Source organism: Labrus mixtus, chromosome 12, assembly GCF_963584025.1.
Source record: "Labrus mixtus chromosome 12, fLabMix1.1, whole genome shotgun sequence".
In the NCBI taxonomy this organism is placed as follows: domain Eukaryota; kingdom Metazoa; phylum Chordata; class Actinopteri; order Labriformes; family Labridae; genus Labrus; species Labrus mixtus.
The window spans coordinates 9250698-9269493 of NC_083623.1; the positions used below are offsets into that span (position 1 = coordinate 9250698).

The window sequence follows — 18796 nt, forward strand, 5'->3', positions numbered from 1 at the left end:
AAGGCTCGCTGCTGGGCTCAATGATTGACTTTGTTATAGTGCAGTACTTCAGTACAAGGTTATATTTGAAAGCAGGTGTTTTGAGGTGCATTAAACTCTAAAGCCTCAACACAATGACACTTCTCTTGTAAAGGATACGAAGAACACAGTTAGACGCGATTTATTATTTCACCAAGGACTGCTATTCAGTCAGGGCTGAGGGATTTTATTATCTATAATATGACATTGCTATAAGTTAAGTCTTTCAAGAATACTATTGACAGGTGACATCAATGACAAGAACTATTTTACATTTTAAACAGTCGTTTCAACACTTATTTGTTTGTAAATCATCTTATTGAAACAGCATGTATTTTCCTGAAGAAGCTATCCTGTGTTTCACCCTCAGACTGGTCGATGGTGCACCGCGGATGGATACAGCCGCACACTGAAACGAGTGTGTATAAAGAATCCCGGCTATTAAAAGGAAGTCCCTTTCCATTTCCCTGCGTCAGAGAGCAGAAGGGATAATATATTGGTTGCATTTTATTCAAGAAAAGTCAACGGAATAAACAAGGTATGTACGCGAGTGTTTTGCTCACATGTGGGAGACATCACCCTCCTTTAATGTTTCGTTTTCAGCGACCCTTTCTGTGAGTTATGAATGGATGTATCCACGACGAGAGTCCCCGAGTCACGACAAACCGTAGCATGGTAACCGTCTCGTGGTAGCATGCAGATTTCGGTCACTTGTTGTTTTTGTGTTTTCATTTTAACATCATGATAACATTTTTAAATGGCGAGGTTTTTTTTTTCATGTAATGTTTGGTGTTCATGTTTGGTTGTTAAACTGCGGCAGTATGCGGCACTGCTAGGCCGGGCTTTTGGTTGCATGAAGGCAGGTGTGGTGAGGATGACTGGGGTGTATTTGTCGAAGCTAACCGTGTGCAGAATAAATACTGGATTGACTAGAATTAATCCAAGAATTAGACCTTTTTTGTTTAACAATTAACACCGAGGCATATTTTTAATTACGTAGCGGTAATTACGTTGTTGTTTTTTTTGGTGTCGTTCGTCGGTTTTATTTATGCATCTGAATTAAACAAATCCAAGTAGTTAACATAATCTAACGATGGTTTTTATTTCATGTGCTAAATTAAAAAGTCGATGACTGCTTCCACGGTTCATGCTTAAGTCTGTGTTGTATTTATATAATCGTGACTTTTTACGATTTTAACGTTACACAAAGTAACGTTTTAGCAACAATTAAACGTAAAGTGACGTATTCCTGTACGTAATCGGCGTGTTCGGCATTAGCCGTTCAGAAAGCACGTGTTTGCGGAGTCCATTGTCTGTCAGTCGACGCCATGTTGGTTCAACGCTACTTCCGCCGTAATGTGATGGAAGCTGTTGAATTTTGCGAAACCGACTTTTGGACAGGATCCAGCTATCGCAACCGTTTATCGTGTAACGAAACTGATATAACTCAATTAAAGTAGGCGTAATTCAATTTTTTGCTTTCATTTTAACTCTCCTGTGTGATGTGTTTGTTTATTATATCTTTAATAAAAAAGTAATGTTGTTTTTCTTTTGTGTTAGATGCCTGAAGAAATGCACCAAGAGGAGGAGGCTGAGACCTTTGCCTTCCAGGCAGAGATTGCTCAGCTGATGTCCCTAATTATTAACACCTTCTATTCCAACAAAGAGATCTTCCTCAGGGAGTTGATCTCCAATGCCTCTGATGTAAGTTGTATAATGTAGCTATTTAAAGTGATTCATTTTATTAAAAGGTAACTAATGATGCTAGCAGAAGTAATAAATACAATTATTCAAATGTGATAATTGCACTCACTCAAACACTGCCGTAGACATTATCATAAAGCTTTTATATTTTTCCCTTTTTACAGGCTTTGGATAAAATCCGCTATGAAAGCCTGACTGACCCCACCAAACTGGACGATGGCAAGGATCTGAAAATTGACATCATTCCCAACAAAGCTGACCGCACCTTGACCCTCATCGACACAGGAATCGGCATGACCAAAGCTGACCTGATTAACAATTTGGGTACCATCGCAAAGTCTGGCACGAAGGCATTCATGGAGGCCCTGCAGGTACAGCAGTGAGACACGGTCTCGATTGCAGCATTTTGAAAATGAAAGCACAATACACTTCACAGGATAGGAAGACTTCAATGTGATCATATTCTTTTGAAATTGATGGCCTATCTGCTAGAGTTGTTGAACCCACAAAAACACTTGTGATTGTACAACATCAGATTTTTTTTAAAAAGCACACAAGCCTGCAAAAAAAGACAAAGTTTAACATGAACAAGTGCTCATCAAAGGGAACATAACCTGTTACTGACAGTTTTCCATTTTAACTGCTAAAGGATTCATTATTAATTGTGTTCACTCTAGGCTGGAGCTGATATTTCCATGATTGGTCAGTTTGGTGTGGGTTTCTACTCTGCCTACCTTGTTGCCGAGAGGGTGGTTGTCATTACCAAGCACAATGATGATGAGCAGTACGCTTGGGAGTCTTCTGCTGGAGGTTCCTTCACAGTCAAGGTTGACACCGGTATGTGTCCAACATCTTTGTTTTTGAATCCAAGTATTTGACACATTAACATTATGTTGAATTTACCCTGTTTGGAAGTCAACTAACCAAGAAAGGATTATGACTTGTGTAATATAAAACCATGGCCATTGTCAGCATCATTAAACTAGTTTCTTGCGGTACTTTTGAGAGGCCTTAATGTCGTATAAAGAAAATTTATAATTTTTCTATCTCATGGGATGATGCAAATCCATATGCTGTTGTGTGATTAGTGAGATTAATTTAAAAAAGAGCAGAGAGTGGCTGTTTACAGCTTAAATAAACTTTCTGAAACCTCTGAATTCACACCTGTTGGAGATGATCAAATGTACCTTAACAGAGTGTGCTCATAGCAATATTATTTTGATCACAGGTGAGCCCATGGGCCGTGGAACAAAGATCATCCTGCACTTGAAAGAGGATCAGACGGAGTACATTGAGGAGAAGAGAGTGAAAGAAATTGTCAAGAAGCACTCTCAGTTCATTGGCTACCCCATCACCCTCTTTGTAAGTAATGAGCTTGACCTTTTTTGCTTAGTTCAAAGTGTTTTGCCTGCTGGCTGGTAAAGCTAAATTGCAGTTATTTTATTATTTAAGGTGGAGAAGGAGCGTGACAAGGAGATCAGTGACGACGAGGCAGAGGAGGAGAAGGCAGAAAAGGAAGAGAAAGAAGAGGGTGAGGACAAGCCAAAGATTGAGGATGTCGGCTCAGACGATGAGGAGGACTCCAAAGACAAGGACAAGAAGAAGACAAAGAAGATCAAGGAGAAGTACATCGACCAGGAGGAGCTGAACAAGACCAAGCCCATCTGGACCAGAAACCCTGATGATATCACAAACGAGGAGTACGGCGAGTTCTACAAGAGTCTGACCAATGACTGGGAGGATCACCTGGCTGTTAAGGTAACCTATGCTGTTCAAATAAATAATCTCCAGTTCATGTCAATCTTCCAGCATTGTGGCCATGAACCAATTGAATTGTTTCCCCATACAGCACTTCTCTGTGGAAGGCCAGCTTGAGTTCCGGGCCCTGCTCTTCATCCCCCGCCGTGCACCTTTTGACCTCTTTGAGAACAAGAAAAAGAAGAATAACATCAAGCTGTACGTCAGGAGAGTCTTTATCATGGATAATTGTGAAGAGCTCATCCCAGAGTACTTGAGTAAGTTGTATTTGGTTTTACAAAGACTAATGATCACTCGAATAGCTATTTATGCATGTGAAGAGTCAAAGACTGTAAATATTTTAAGGTTTCTAATCCTTTTTCCCTCCCTGACTCCAGACTTTGTCCGTGGTGTGGTGGACTCTGAAGATCTTCCCCTCAACATCTCCAGAGAAATGCTCCAGCAGAGCAAGATCCTTAAGGTCATCCGCAAGAACATCGTCAAGAAGTGTCTGGAACTGTTTGCTGAGCTGGCTGAGGACAAGGAGAACTACAAGAAGTTCTACGAAGGGTTCTCAAAGAACATCAAGGTATCTAAAAATAAATGCAGCCAGCCACATGGTTATTATCAAGACAACTTTTCTAATGTGTTAACTTAAGCTCCTCTTCATATTGCATTCCTTGTGTCTTCAGTTCATCTCTGTGGATCCATAAGGTTTACCTTTATTTGTAGATTTAGTTGTTGCAGTACCCTTTAGTTATCTAAGGCAGTGTAGTTGTAGCTTAGTTGCTGGTAGAATCTTATAAATGCACTTCATAGCTGAAGAATAAGTCAGTCATTGTCTCTTAGCCTTATCTCAGCAACGTTCATGATATCATGCAGTTTCGTTTTTTTATTACTTAATTAGGTTTACTTGCAGTCCTCATAAACTGTAGACTAGTCCTTTTGTAATCATGTATGAATCTTAAAGTCAGATCTACAGCACTAACTGGAGTTTTGTTGGACACAAAGGTTTACATATTTTGTGACAAGGCTCCACAGATTCACTTGATTATTTAAAAGAAATGCTGCTTGACTCCCGTAGTGTTGTATCCTCCAGGAACTGCATCACACAGCAGGCTAATCTAGGACAGGAACATAAAGATGGGAGTTAACACTAAGAGTATTTGAGTTGATAAGCTGCTGTTTTATAGGATGTAATTTAAAATCTTTCCTCTGTCTGTAGCTGGGCATCCACGAAGACTCTCAGAACCGCAAGAAGCTGTCTGAGCTCCTGCGTTACCACAGCTCCCAGTCAGGAGACGAGACCACATCCCTCACAGAGTACCTGACCCGCATGAAGGAGAACCAGAAGTCCATCTACTACATCACTGGTGAGTTTATCTCCTAGGAAATGTGTGTGTGTATATATTTTAGTGTCTTTTTCTCACATATTTCTGATTGAGGGATAACAATTGAACATATCTATTATTGGTTTTAACGTGTTTGGCTCCTAAAATGTCACACTAACTGTCCCACTAAAGGTGAGAGCAAGGACCAGGTGGCCAACTCTGCCTTCGTCGAGCGCGTCCGCAAGCGTGGCTTCGAGGTCCTGTACATGACAGAGCCCATTGACGAGTACTGTGTCCAGCAGCTGAAGGAGTTTGATGGCAAGAGCCTGGTCTCTGTCACCAAGGAGGGTCTGGAGCTTCCAGAGGATGAGGAGGAGAAGAAAAAGATGGAGGAGGATAAGGCCAAATTCGATAGTCTCTGCAAGCTCATGAAGGAGATCCTCGACAAGAAAGTGGAGAAGGTCGGTGTTTCTAATGAACAAGCATCTATGTTAACCCTAATTTCCCTTTATGCTGTTGGATATAAGGTTATTGCAGACTACAGTTGACAGTGTTTTATTTGGTAACAGGTGTCCTAACTGGTCCTAAGTTGTATTCTGGTGAGTTGTTTGCAGCAGAACGGAGGCCCAGAAAGTCTTGTGTGTGTCCTGAATGATTATTAAGTGTGTCCTGACTTGTATTGGTTTCCAAATGACTCGAGGGGATAAAATCCCAGAACTTGAATTGTTACTTCTGAGTGTGACCTAACAGATGCTTGATGTATTTTGTGCAACAGAATTTCAAACTAATATTTTAACCAAAAGGTACAAGTGTTTGAGGGTTTTTGGTTTTGGTCTACGGAGACAAGATTGACAGTGTTGATGTCAAATATTTCTTTGGACATGCTGTGTTGCGCATCCATTTCTAACATGACTGTTTTGCATGCTTTATTAACTTTGGTTTTAAAATGTTTCAATTTGCTGCTCAGAGGTGCATGTTGTGGTTGTCTTGAGTCTCAAAAAATTGTATTGGGCTGTGTCATCCAGGTGACAGTGTCCAACAGACTGGTGTCCTCGCCCTGCTGCATCGTTACCAGCACTTACGGCTGGACGGCCAATATGGAGAGGATCATGAAGGCCCAGGCACTCAGGGACAACTCCACCATGGGCTACATGATGGCTAAGAAGCACCTGGAGATCAACCCAGACCACCCCATCGTGGAGACTCTCAGGCAGAAGGCTGACGCAGACAAGAACGACAAGGCAGTGAAGGACTTAGTCATCCTGCTGTTTGAAACTGCCCTGCTGTCCTCAGGCTTCTCCCTGGACGACCCACAGACCCACTCCAACCGTATCTACAGAATGATTAAACTCGGCCTGGGTAAGTTCATGTTTCAGATCAATCCTAGTAGTTTTATCTGCCTGATACTTTAGTGGATTTCTAACAAACACCCTTGTATTTCTAGGTATCGACGATGACGATGTCCCCATAGAGGAGGCCACCTCTTCAGCCGTCCCAGATGAGATTCCTCCCCTAGAAGGCGAAGGTGATGACGATGCTTCACGCATGGAGGAAGTCGATTAAACCAATCCACCAGATTTCTAACACTTTAGCCTCACTTTTCAATTGTTCATCCTTTAAAACTGCAGTAACTGCAAAAACAAATAGTCATTCATGTTGTGTGGTGGACCAGTGTTGCTCTTGTGTCCAGAGCATTACTCTGCAAGACCCCTTTTTAAGAAAAGCAGTTTTGGTTTTTGCGTTCATGGTGACCACATATGTTTTAAAGAGTACCCTGTTGCACTGAGTTTTAAATGTTGGAGCGGTAAATGTGTGAACATGGGAATGGTACATTCCATTATCAGATCAGGTCTGGTGGAGGGTTTGTGGAAGGTTCTGCTCATGTGCAACACTGCACGCTGCATGGAGAGAGGACTGTAAGATTCCTTTGCCTGAGTCCAGGCTTGTCTGTATTCCAAGTCTTGTTTTGCAAAAAATTAAAGATGTAATACCTTACAATCTGTCTTTGGCTTTTAATATTATGAAGTACACTATTTAGATCAGATTCTCTACACATTTGTGCAATGTAAAAAAAAAAAGGGAAAGTAGATGCATCGCGTTACATTGACATGCTTTAACTTCATAGTTTTGGTTAATTCCTCTAGTTGATCACTAGGTGGGGGGCAAGCACCATAAATCAGAAGTAGCATCATTACGAAGTCTTTACATACTCCACATGAATGAAATGATCTTCATATCTTAAACCATTAGTTAGCCTTTAAAATGTTGGAAAATAGGGTTTTTTGTTTTTTTTTAATCAGTCCAAGAGAACTTCAGAGACCTGTTCACAATCCAAACAAATTAACAGTTCAGATTTAATATATGAAGCAATAAAACAGAACAAAATGTATATTGGGATTCTTTCCAATAAAGGCAACTTTTGACCGTATTTGAGAAATACATAACTCCACCATGAAGACTAAATTTCAACTGGCAGAGACCTTGAGCAGAACCAGACTCAATAGACTGCAATCTGCCTAGAAAGTGAGGAAAAAAGGAAGGAGTACAGGTTACCATATATAACATTTGCACAAGTGAGGGGGAACTTAACTGAACTCATGTTTCAAAAGGGGGTACCTTTGAAACACCTTTGCATGTCCTTTAAATTCTACTTACTCAATCAAAAAGCTGGCGCCTTGAATCAGAAATATCTGTCATGTTAGGAAACAGTCACTTCCTGTGTCTGGACATGTAGAAATGCTCTTTATGTCATCACTGGTTTTTAAGTTCCATTGAGTGAAAAGCAAACATGTTCATGTTACCAGAAACGTGAGCAATGCCACGTGTGGACAGAATTACAATCTTAAGTTCATATCTAATACATCCTAAAGTTTCTCGAAAGAGCATATGAGGCATCCTCAGCGTCACTCTTTGGAGGAAATGTCATGTACTGGTATGCTGTTTTCCTGAAAGTCATGTGCTTAGTAAATCTGTGAGGGGGTGGCAGCAGCAGCAGCCTTTGTCAGTAAAAAGTGTGTGAAGTGTGGGCGTCTGTCCTCCTCAACACACACTCACACATTCAGAGTGATAGTGGGGAACTTCAGCATTGTCATTCAGAAACATACAGAAGACGCTGAGACTCTCGCACATTGAGTGGACCATCTTTGTGTGTTTCTGCTACCCACCCATGCATGGGTACTCACTGTAGAATGGAAACTTTTCATCTCATATTTCTAACTCTTATTATTATTTCATAACTACGGCTTTTTTTTCTCATCATTCTGACTTTGTATAGAACATTTGACTTTTCTTCTCAAGAATATGACTTCTTATCTCAAAACGGCCTTACTTCTGAATCATCTCTCAATCTCTTACATACTCTGAGTTTACAATACCACCATTTATTTCATAACTATAACCATTTATGTAATAATTATAACATGTATTTTTATAAAAAATGCCTTTTATTTATAACTAGGTCCTTCTTTCTTCTGACAATCTGACCTCAGATCTCATTATTATGACTATAATCAGAGTTCCCATGATTGTCATGACATCTTATTAGGACTTTCTTACATTAAAATATGGACTTTTTATTTATAATAAATAGCTTTCATCTTGTGATTACATTGAATTAATGACTTGTATTCCTAACTCTAAATCTATAAATTGTAATCTAGTTTTTTTTCCTTTTCTTTCATAATTACGACTTTTTTATCTGATAATTAAAACTGATCATTGGGGTACTCAGTATTATGGGCTTCTATATGTCTGTCTGGTTCAGCTTGGGGAAATGTCCTGGTTCTGAGGCTCATCCAGACACAGTCAACAATCAACAAGAGAACCTCATGATGTTAGAAGTTGCTTCTGGTCTGACTCTAGCTGTGGTTCAACAAAAGACTTCCTGTGGAAACATTTGACTTCATTGTGTAAATTTGCTCTAAGCCCACACACACTGAGTGCATTAACTGGGGGCGGGGTCCCCTTGTGTTTCTGGGGGTGGGGGCGTAGCATTTTCTTTGCACTGTCAAGAGTTCTTGTGACCTTTAAGGCCTGTGGTCTCTCCTCTGCATGGCGTCAGCGCTGAAATCGTGTTAAAAATGTGATTACTGGAAGACTGCATGTCCTACTTACTGTAAAAAGAGTTCTTTGTTATGTCACTGAACGGTGGCTTTAGATTCAGATGAATGTGTACTAACTTAACAAATCTGTACATATGCTTGCCTATATACGTCTCTTCATATCTCATGGTGACATCAGTGAATAGATAACAAATGGCCACAGTGCTGATAACATTCCACCGCAGAAAAAAATCGTTTTTGCATCACAAAACTCTGCGCTACAGTACATGCTGCAAAGTCACCATTCTGCAGGACTTCTGCAAAGTGAAGTGACTATTCAATTTCCATGAAATTGACAATGCAAGATACTAGAAATAACACAACTCCTACTCATGATCTAAAACATCTATGTTGCGTAAAGCACAGACATACTGTTACTTCTCATATTCAAAGGCAGGAACAGGATAAAGACCCACAGAGTTGGCAGGAAGCTACATGTGCAGATTAAGAACCCAAACGTGAGAAATAAAACCTTATAACATGAAGTATAACATTCATCAACCCTCAAAAACCATAACCTGAATGACTGTAAGAGAGTTGAGAGTAACACATGGTTTGCCACATTGTGGCACTGTAAAGCAAAGTGTGACGGAAAACTAAAGTTATGAAGGCTAAATGGGGAACTTGTTCTGCTTCAGTCTCCAAGAAGTACTTTAAGAAAATGTCCCACATCAAATAACAATACGTTTCTTAAATATGATTACATCAGAGGATTTATAGCACAACACTGACTGTCCATTGTTGTGAAGATACCACCACCAGCAGGTTAGCTTAGCTTAGCACAAAGACTGGAAACAACTAGCCTGGTTCTGAACAAAGGTGATACCTTTTCTCTCCAGCATGAAGAAAGCTCATTAACCAACAATCTAACTGTGTAATAATCTTGTTCAAAAAGGAAAATGGCACACTGTGTTTTCACAGAGGGTAGTGTGTTGAACTGTTTTTTTTTGGTTTGGAGCTGTTACGTTGACAACCAGCAAACTCATCTAAGGACACAAATGGTCAGTATTTACATTTCTTGGATTCTGGTGATTTTTTTCATGTCAAAATAAAAGATCAAATCAAATTTTTTGTAAATTACAACAAAAAGTCCACCTCTATTTTCATGTTTTAACTCGACAGGGGGATGCAAATGCTTATTCTCTAAATATCGAAGGGGAATGCCGGGTCACTGGAGTTCTCTCTCAAGTCTACATTTTTGCATCAATCAACATATCAAGTTTGTCCTTTTAAAGGATTTGGTACTTTTTCTCTTCCCAGCAACTAAGCCATGGATGTTAAGATGCCTTGTAAGGTATGTAGGATACGGAATAAAACATTGTTACAGCCAGCTCCCATGTGTCGTCAGGCTCTGCTTAAAAACTCTGACGCTCACACGGGCTATTTTAAATGGCAAAAAAATGTCGGCCTGTGCAAGCAAGAGCCCAGACTACAGTGTTGGTTGGGGGACGAAACCAGAGGTCCTTCACCGCTCTCGTTTTATCATTTGCACTCCTTTAAACCAAATGGGGTGTAGGAGGTTGTCAAATGAGAGCTGGGGGGAAATTCCCCATCAACAGCTGTGAGATTGATCAATCATGGGGGGGATATTTCTTGGCAATTTACAGTCAAACCTGGACTTCGATGTGATGTTCACTGAATTATAGTAATGGTCTAGTTTATGATTCAGGGTAGATATGCAAAAACAGCAGATACTTTAATGTCAATTCATAACATGGCCAGTCTTTCTACAGAAGAGGAAATATTGTAGAGAAGAGATTTAAATTATTTAATTTGATTTGAACTGCAATCCAGCAGTTATAGTTTGGACCTGGTTCCCTGTCCTGGCTCTGGCTGCCCATCAGTCTACACTGTTGAATTGTGGGGGCCATGTGGTAGGGAAGGTGTGGAAGGTAGTATCTGCGTTGTAACTACCTGGCTTTCTCGCATAAACACCTGGGTCTGTTAAAGGTGGCAGCGCTGTTTTGGTTGCGGTGGCAACTAAGGGCCCTGTGGTAGGTTATGAAACTTATCAGTAGGGAATTGGGGAACACTTGGGATAAGAGGTTTCTTCACTGAGCAGTTATCCTTTAATTAGGGCAAAAGTATCTTGTGTCTATTCAAATTGCCCTGCTGTATGTAAGAGAAAGTCAAGAGGAACCCACGTTTGTTAGTTTCAGACAAGCATATAATTAGCACATATGCAGATGACACCCAATTCTACATAGTTGATCATCTTGTGGACCCGTGAGCTCTGTTAACATAGTTTTTGTATAAATGAAATGTCATATTTTTACATGTTAGCATGACAGGAATGACTTTGGAGTCCTTGGCCAGGACTTGAGTTGGGAAGCTGGTGTTTTAATGGTGTTTAATCATCTTAGCATTAAGAATCATTGGATTATGTAGCTTTGAGGAAGTCCTTTGTATCTACAGCATGAGCAGGTTTCTTTCAGAGGCCAAATCTTAATTTCCATGACTTTCATGTGACGTCCTGCAAATCTGAGGGCCAACTGATGTTCCACTGTCAAATAGTTTTGATTGTAAAAGCTCTGATGCAGACATTTCAGACATTTGTGCACTTTCCGTGAGTCTGCATTCCTGCAGATTTTCATGTGGGACTTTTGTAGTTTGTAGCCAAATATACGTGTAGAATGTGGTGACCCAGTTTCCCCATTAATTGTTAACAAGGTAAGCATAGGCTATGAAAGACAAAACCTTTAAGAAGTGAAGATTAAAGTTACAAAATGTTGTTAAATACTGCTGTTAATATACACTGAATGATTGTGGAGTAGTTGTGCATTTACATGGTTGGCTTTTCTGATTTTTAGTCATTTGCTTAAATGTATACTGTAACACTTTAATATAACTTCACAAATACATGAGAGGTGCTGCTTTCTTTCTTATTATATAACTGCAATTTGTTTTTTTCACTGCAACATATGATGTAATTATAGTGTGTCCCATTCCTTTTTTGTATACCAAGTAGTTGTCAGTTGACTGCAATATGCAACCAAACCATTGCGACTGATCCCTTGAATCAATTACAGCTAAAATGTCTTACTAATGATGCAACAATCCATCAAGTTTCTCAAACCTGCAAACACTGATGAAAATAATTGTGAAGGAAACAGAACTTTTAGTCAGAGTACCACTACAGAAATTCCATCAAGAAAGGAAGATGGGGAGGGGCGGTTGATTGACAAATTGATCATGCACAAATGTCAGGAGAAAACCAAAATCCTCAGGAATCGTCCCACGGGGACCATGAAATCATGAGGAAATGTACCAACTATTAGATGTTGTGATATGTTTTTTTTTTTTTTTTTAAATGGGTTGGAATGACTGACGGATAAATCGAATGTGTAAGGCTTATAACCGCAGAACAGTAGTAGCAAGGGAATAATCAATTTACTGGAGTTGCCTCACAGACCAAATGGCATGACACCTTTTTTTTCCAAGTAAAATAAACATCTTCACTTCGTAGCGTTAAGTTAATTTCATGTTTTATTATTAATCCAGGTACCAGAGGAAATAGTAGAATGATAAAAACAAGATCTCAGTAACATTGTATTTCCCTTGTATGCATTCTGTTTTGCAAACCGTCCTCCACTTTTCACATCCCAGTGATGGCATTGAGCATCAACTTCATCATCAACTTCATCATCATCATCATCATCATCATCATCATCCATTCTGTCAAACATTCAAATGTAACAGTGAAACACATGAAGCAGTCCTCTTTATAAAAGTACACAACAGACAGGTTGGTTGAAAATAAACATGACTAAGAGAGATATATTTACAAGACTCTTCTGCCTGATTTGAATAAAATGAAGTAACAGATCTTTTGAGACCTAAAAATAATGAGGTGCAAGGAGTAACAACAGCAGCAGCATCTGCTTAAGTGTTGTTGAGCCAAAATGATATAATTTGTAAATAGTGTTCTTTTAATGTCACAAGCCTTTTACCATCCCTCCCATATTTTACATAGGTTAGCCTTGGGATCATGTTAGTATACCTTTAACTAAAAAATAAATGTATGCACCATGTGTTCAGGCTATTTTCTTTTTTACAGATATACAAGGTTAATTCCCACATTAAGACACATAAAGGCCCCTGCTCTCCAACATGGAGGACTGTGAGATAAGCTTTATGACTGAAATGTTCCACAGCCGGAGTAAAGTGTTGTCTATACAAGAGGTGGCGGTCAAATATTTGGGAATTACGGTAGGTAGGTGAGAGCAATGTAATTAACAGAAAATTGATTCGATACAGCTCACTAACATTTCTCCAAGGTAACAGTACCATTTAATTTGGCTGTACAAGCCACATATGGTGATTAAAGAAAGATAAGAACAGATTCTATGGTTAAACTACGAACGAGGTGATGAGGCGTTTTGCACAGTTTATGGTATGGGACTTGTGTAATAGACAATCTTACAGGCACTCAAAGCTTCTGTGACTGCTGACCTGACAAATCACATTGGACCCCTTAGGGGCATCTTTGTGTAAGAGTCAAAACCGCAGAATCCCTTTCTGTACCTTAGCCAACAAAATCAGAAACAATAGGAAAAGAACAGTTAATAAAAACAGACACAAATAGACATAAATGCGCCACAGAAAACGTGGCCTCAGTTCCCAGTTTGGAGTGATCCCACAGTGCTACACCTTCTGCCCGAGCAACTGTGCAGGCCGCCGGCCTGACTTCATGCGGCTACGAGCATACACCCGCAAGAAAAGTGCCAAGAAAACTACAGCGACACCAAATCCACCGACTATGGAGACGGCGTGCCCGTAGAGGAAGCATGAGAGGAGGATGGCGATGGCCTGCCGTAGGGTCATGATGATGGTGAAGACTGCAGCTCCAAACTGGTTGATTGTGTAGAAGATGAAGAGTTGGCCGCATGCAGAGCAGACGGACAACAACACGGCATGAAAGGCAAACTCGGAGTGGCGCGTCATGAAGGCCACCGAGTCAAAGAAGGCGCCCTGCTCCAGTAGCGAGCCGACTGTGAAGAGGCAGGAGAACAGGTTGACCCCGAACATCATCTGCACCGACGACATCTTGTACTTGAACAGGTTGTCCTGCCAGTTGGAGGTGAAGCTATCGAAGACAATGTAGCCGACTAGGATGATGATCCCGCTGAAGGTGGTGACAGTGGACGGGTGTTTGCTGGGCGTGCTCGACAGCAGGAACATGCTGACCCCCACAGAAATCAGCACGGCGGTTAAGTATTCCCAGTATTCGTAGCTCTTGTGGGAGACAATCTTTCCCATGAGCATGACAGGAATGACTTTGGAGGCCTTGGCCAGGACTTGAGTGGGGAAGCTGATGTACTTGAGCGCCTCGTACTGGCACCAGCTGCTCATGATGTTGGAGAGGGAGGCAAAAGAGTACTTGTACATGGGCGCTCCATGGCTAGGCTGCTTGAACATGAGGCACCACAGGCCCGACACAGTCAGAGCGAGGATACGATTCATAAAGACCAAGAACTGAGAGTCCTTGAATTTCTCACCCTGCTCCTCTGGAGTCTCGGCTCCATAGGAACGGGTCATTACACGCTCCTGCAGGACTCCCCATGTCAGGTAGGATACCTGGGAATGAGAGTAAAGACTTTAAACTCTCTTTTAGTCATCATTATGTCACTCTGTAGCCGGAGCATTAGGTAGGTTTGGCTTTGCTGCCCTGCTAATACATTACTAAACTGGCATTTGTATGATTATTTAAAAGTTGCTGTTATGATTCCTACTCTCTCTACTGGTAGAAATGACACCTGCAGAACATATCTCCAAAAAATTCCAACAGACAAAGTTGCAAATGGTCAGCCAAAACCTTAAACAGCCTTGGATGGACCCATAAAACTGTTCTTTGTTATGCTTTTATTTTTACTTTCTTAAACCTATTGTCACTTACAATAGTAAGTGACAATAGGTTTATTATGGTGCTATAATGCTGTACTATAATTTTGTACTAAAAATACCAAGACTGGACTTTGTCTACTGCTGAAGCCTCAGATGAACTTAAAAAAAATAAAAGTAATCTCAAAAAGTAATGCCATTACGATGAGTCATTTTTAAATCAGCAGAAAGCAGGTGAATGATCAAGAGTAAAAAACATTTTTGTTGATGCATGTCATGTGAGTATAGTATTGGTGAACATGATAAACAGTTCAAGAGACACAGAGCAACATTATCATTAATAAGGCGGTTGTGTTCCTGCCCCTCCTGACGCCCTGCTATGAGCTTCATCTCTTATCTGTCCCTTTAATGCAGCTGCTAAATGTTCCAAAAAGTGTGTTAGTTATGTAAAAGCATTGTGTGCGGTTTGTCGCGGGGTATGTATGCAGCACGTCTCTTTAAACAAACTTTCATTCAATTACTGAACAAATGAGCTAATGCCAGATCAAACTGAGAATAATGGAACTTCCACAAATTAAATACTGTCAGTAAAGCTGTACAAACATTATGGGCGTTGTTATAGGTAATTAGATCCCATATAGCTTTATGTACACTACGTAATGTCTGTGTCCCCACCTGAAGTCCGGCAGCACAGAAGATTAATTTGATGACCTGTCTGACTGACGAGCCTGAATGACCCTCGTTCCTGGATCCAACTGACACGTCATCCAACAGACCTGACTTGGCCTCACTGCCAAACACACAGGACTTTATGACAGGGAAGCAAATCCCACTGCCTGGAAAGAAAAAGAAAGATATTTAAAAAGTAATGAACTTGATCTGAACGTGGTCATGAAGGAACCACAGACTTTAACTGGGTATGTGTTCCAAATGATACGTCTCACACGCACAAACCTGTGTCTAGGTAATTGGTACGCTTGAAGTAGCTAATGAGGAAGTAGCCGGGGATGATGATGGTGGAGTATCCCAGGATGTTGACAAGGAAGCGAAAGACCCAGACATCGTGCCAGCCTTCCAGCAGTGACGACTCGTCGGCAGCCGCTGTCGAAGGAAAGAGAAGCAACACAAGTGCGAGCCAAACCCTGCAATGCAAACAAATGATTAAAAGATCATCCTCCACCCGGCAGCGATATAATTAGGGCAAACAAGGGCATAGTGAGTCTAGTGTTAAATACAATGCCAATATTCTAATGCAAACAGAAAAAAATAGAAAGGTCCGCAAACTGTTCTACCTTGAATTGGCAATTTTATTTTAAACATGGTTTCTATCTCCAAGATATTCCTTAGGTGACGATCGAAACATGGCCCTGTATAATAACATTGGGGAGCTGAACAGTACAGACCTTCCTCTGTTTTCTGCAGTTAATACCTTTTTTGTCCTGCACCTGTATACATTTTGTGCTCACACTAGTTATTTTGATATAATTTAATGCAAATCATACTCTGTGACTGTTGGAAATGACATGCAAATTTGAACACAGGCCCGCCCGTTCTCGAGGACTTAATCCTCAGTACCTGGGGCGCGCTCTAACCACTAGGCAAGCGGGAGTTCTTATTTAACCAGGAAGACCTCATGGAGATGTTCAAGCATACCTGGCCAAGTCAGACACATCACAGTTAACAAAGTTTCTGTCAAACAACGAGCGGCCACACAAATATAACACAAGACGCATTACTCTGCTTTCAGCCTGTTTTCTTCGGCTGGGTTTTCACAAACCGAGTCAAAGCTACCCAAACTTAAAAGACACGGTTTATGCAGGCTGCAGTAGAATTTAGGGAAGTATGAAGAACACATCACACACAAAAACACAACCCGGAAAGAAATGAGAGGAGCATCATTGCCCAACCCTGCCCCCTCCAAAAAAAAACAACACTGATGACAAAAGCACAATTGTGGTGAAACCCTAGCTTCCAATTAAAAAGGTGTGCGTCTTGCTGTCGTGGCACAGTGTGTATCCATTTCGAAAGTGAGTTTGGGCGTTCTCCCAGGGGGCCTGACTCACATAGAGCCCCTTTGTGTGGGACTCTGGCCGTGGCCTGGTCTGCCACTGTAGCCCACTGCAGAGAGACCCGGGCTTCTGAACGAGCAGTGTGTTAAACGCAGGAATGCACTGCACAGCGCAAAGCAGGCAGCAGCCCACACTGAGCTACACCCGGCACTGAGAGAAACAACCTTACCTGAGGGGAGAATGCGTGTATCTTGTCAAGAGTGTTTAACACGAATTAGAAGTGAAACTACACTAGCAATCTCCTGGTTTCTGAAGGGAAATTAGATGGCCAAGTCTCACATCAGAACTTGTTTACTGCTACTCTGTGGTGGAATATGTGATCGGTCCCTCACCCCCCCCTTAATAAAAAGCTGAAGACCCAGCTCTTTCACTAACACATAAGATGATAACACATGATATGATGATAACACAAAAAAGTATTCCATATACTTTGGTCATTGCCTCTGTGCACTGACGTGTTTCCTTCCTTTCTAGATCCCCGTGTGTGTGTCTGGTATTTACTCCCAGTTCAACTCAGTAAACACATTAGTGCCAAAGGAAAAACCCAGACTGGTGACAGATGTGAATTAATGTCAGCCAACACTCCCACAGCTGACGGTGTCCTTATTCCTTATCATAATTACTATTTTTGAAAAGTATTACCAAAATCACAGAAAAGCCCTATGATTATCCGTACTTATCTACAGTAATCTAAATATGTTACTCTTTAGTTATGAAACATTACAGGGTGACAAAAGATTGGTTTACAGCCATACGCCTTTTTTTGACCCTTCAGGGACACCGTGTCTGTTGTCAAGCCTATGAAAACAAGGAAATCGATGCTTAAAATATAAAACTTATTTAAGATAGCTCAATCTTAGTTGAAAGATTATCCCTAAACCGTAAACAACTGTTTCTCCCACTGAGTGTTAGCAGATTTAAAAACAGACTTGACAGTATCTGTGTACCTGTGTAGACCTGTCTCCAAGGTGACCAGCATCAGTCAGACTGTTTGAACACCTCTGTAACTTATCTTTAACATTCATAGATGTGGTTTTTTTTCCCTCTTGGTCTTAAACGTACCTCCATGAAAAAGATGGCATTTTCCCCCACACTCGGTATCCCGACACACCTGGCGCAGCACACACGCCGACACACTCAAACGTCGTCGCTGTCACAGAGCATAAGGACACGCAGACCGAGCAGGCGGCGATATTTTTTTTTTTTTATAAACAAAGGGAGTGTCTCCTTTTTGTACGAGCCGCCTTTAGCTTTGATATCTCCAACTTATCCTCAATGGCCGATGTGTTCACTTGAGCAGGAAAGGGCCCCCCCCCCTTCCTCTCTTTACTCAGCAAGCACCAAAAGGATGTCGGAGACACAACAGCGCACATCTGCCGCGCTCGCCCCCTGTCGGCGTGGAAGAGTAACAGCACCGCATACACACAGACGATTCAAAGAAGTGATCGCAGGACGTGTCGTAGTACTTGCACACTGTTAATTAGCCACAATTTGTTGCAATTTTTTGATTATTTTATCTGTTCAATTATAGTATTTCCACCTCTGCTAACCTTACCTTGCTGCTTCAGCTTTCTAAAATTACCAAAGCATGTAATGTATAGATACAATTTTGTATTTTGTCTTCAGTTGTTGGCCAGCTCTCTGATCTGCCTCCTCATTGAGTTGCATACCTGCAAAAGAAAATTCTGACACAGTCGTCTAATTATGTTATATTCAACAATATTAAATTAATGAAGCACAGAACAGCCATATTTTTTTATAGTGCCTTTTCTCAAGATCACGAGTGAGATATTTGATTATTCATTGAAAAAAAACAACCTTTGTTAACCAAGATTATTTTTTAAAACTGTTATTACTAGTAATAATAGTCATAATAATGTTGTTTTAACAAAATGGTTGCCAACCTGTGATCCAGGCCCCCCCTAGGAGAGTTGGCAAAGATCTCAGAGGGGGTGCAACGCTTTGTCTGTTCTGATGCTGGACTTAACCTACAATC

At 40.9% G+C, this 18796-nt stretch overlaps 2 protein-coding genes across 2 annotated transcripts; one reads left to right on the plus strand and one right to left on the minus strand.

Moving 5' to 3' along the window:
* The first annotated feature begins 402 nt into the window (after window positions 1-402).
* Window positions 403-6788, plus strand: hsp90ab1 (heat shock protein 90, alpha (cytosolic), class B member 1). Its single transcript, XM_061051832.1, has 12 exons — window positions 403-556; window positions 1579-1722; window positions 1887-2093; window positions 2400-2559; window positions 2951-3084; window positions 3175-3480; window positions 3572-3737; window positions 3858-4048; window positions 4685-4832; window positions 4983-5251; window positions 5816-6149; window positions 6235-6788. The coding sequence occupies exons 2-12, from the start codon at window positions 1579-1581 to the stop codon at window positions 6351-6353; spliced, it is 2178 nt and encodes a 725-aa protein (XP_060907815.1). The 5' UTR covers window positions 403-556; the 3' UTR covers window positions 6354-6788.
* Window positions 6789-12358: 5570 nt separating this feature from the next.
* On the minus strand, window positions 12359-18117 carry slc35b2 (solute carrier family 35 member B2). Its single transcript, XM_061051833.1, has 4 exons — window positions 17863-18117; window positions 15686-15873; window positions 15407-15567; window positions 12359-14467 (listed from the first exon to the last, which is right to left on the minus strand). Exons 1-4 carry the CDS (start codon window positions 17880-17882, stop codon window positions 13535-13537), a joined length of 1302 nt encoding a protein of 433 aa, XP_060907816.1. The 5' UTR covers window positions 17883-18117; the 3' UTR covers window positions 12359-13534.
* Window positions 18118-18796: the final 679 nt, after the last annotated feature.

Coding starts and splice junctions, on each gene's coding strand:
- slc35b2 (XM_061051833.1), bottom strand. CDS start 17,882: ATGCCATCTTTTTCATGGAG. Junction 15,874..17,862: donor ATGCCATCTTTTTCATGGAG/GTACGTTTAAGA, acceptor TTTGCATTGCAG/GGTTTGGCTCGCACTTGTGT. Junction 15,568..15,685: donor TACCAATTACCTAGACACAG/GTTTGTGCGTGT, acceptor TTTTCTTTCCAG/GCAGTGGGATTTGCTTCCCT.
- hsp90ab1 (XM_061051832.1), top strand. CDS start 1,579: ATGCCTGAAGAAATGCACCAAGAGGAGGAGGCTGAGACCTTTGCCTTC. Junction 3,085..3,174: donor GCTACCCCATCACCCTCTTT/GTAAGTAATGAG, acceptor TTATTATTTAAG/GTGGAGAAGGAGCGTGACAA. Junction 3,481..3,571: donor AGGATCACCTGGCTGTTAAG/GTAACCTATGCT, acceptor TTCCCCATACAG/CACTTCTCTGTGGAAGGCCA.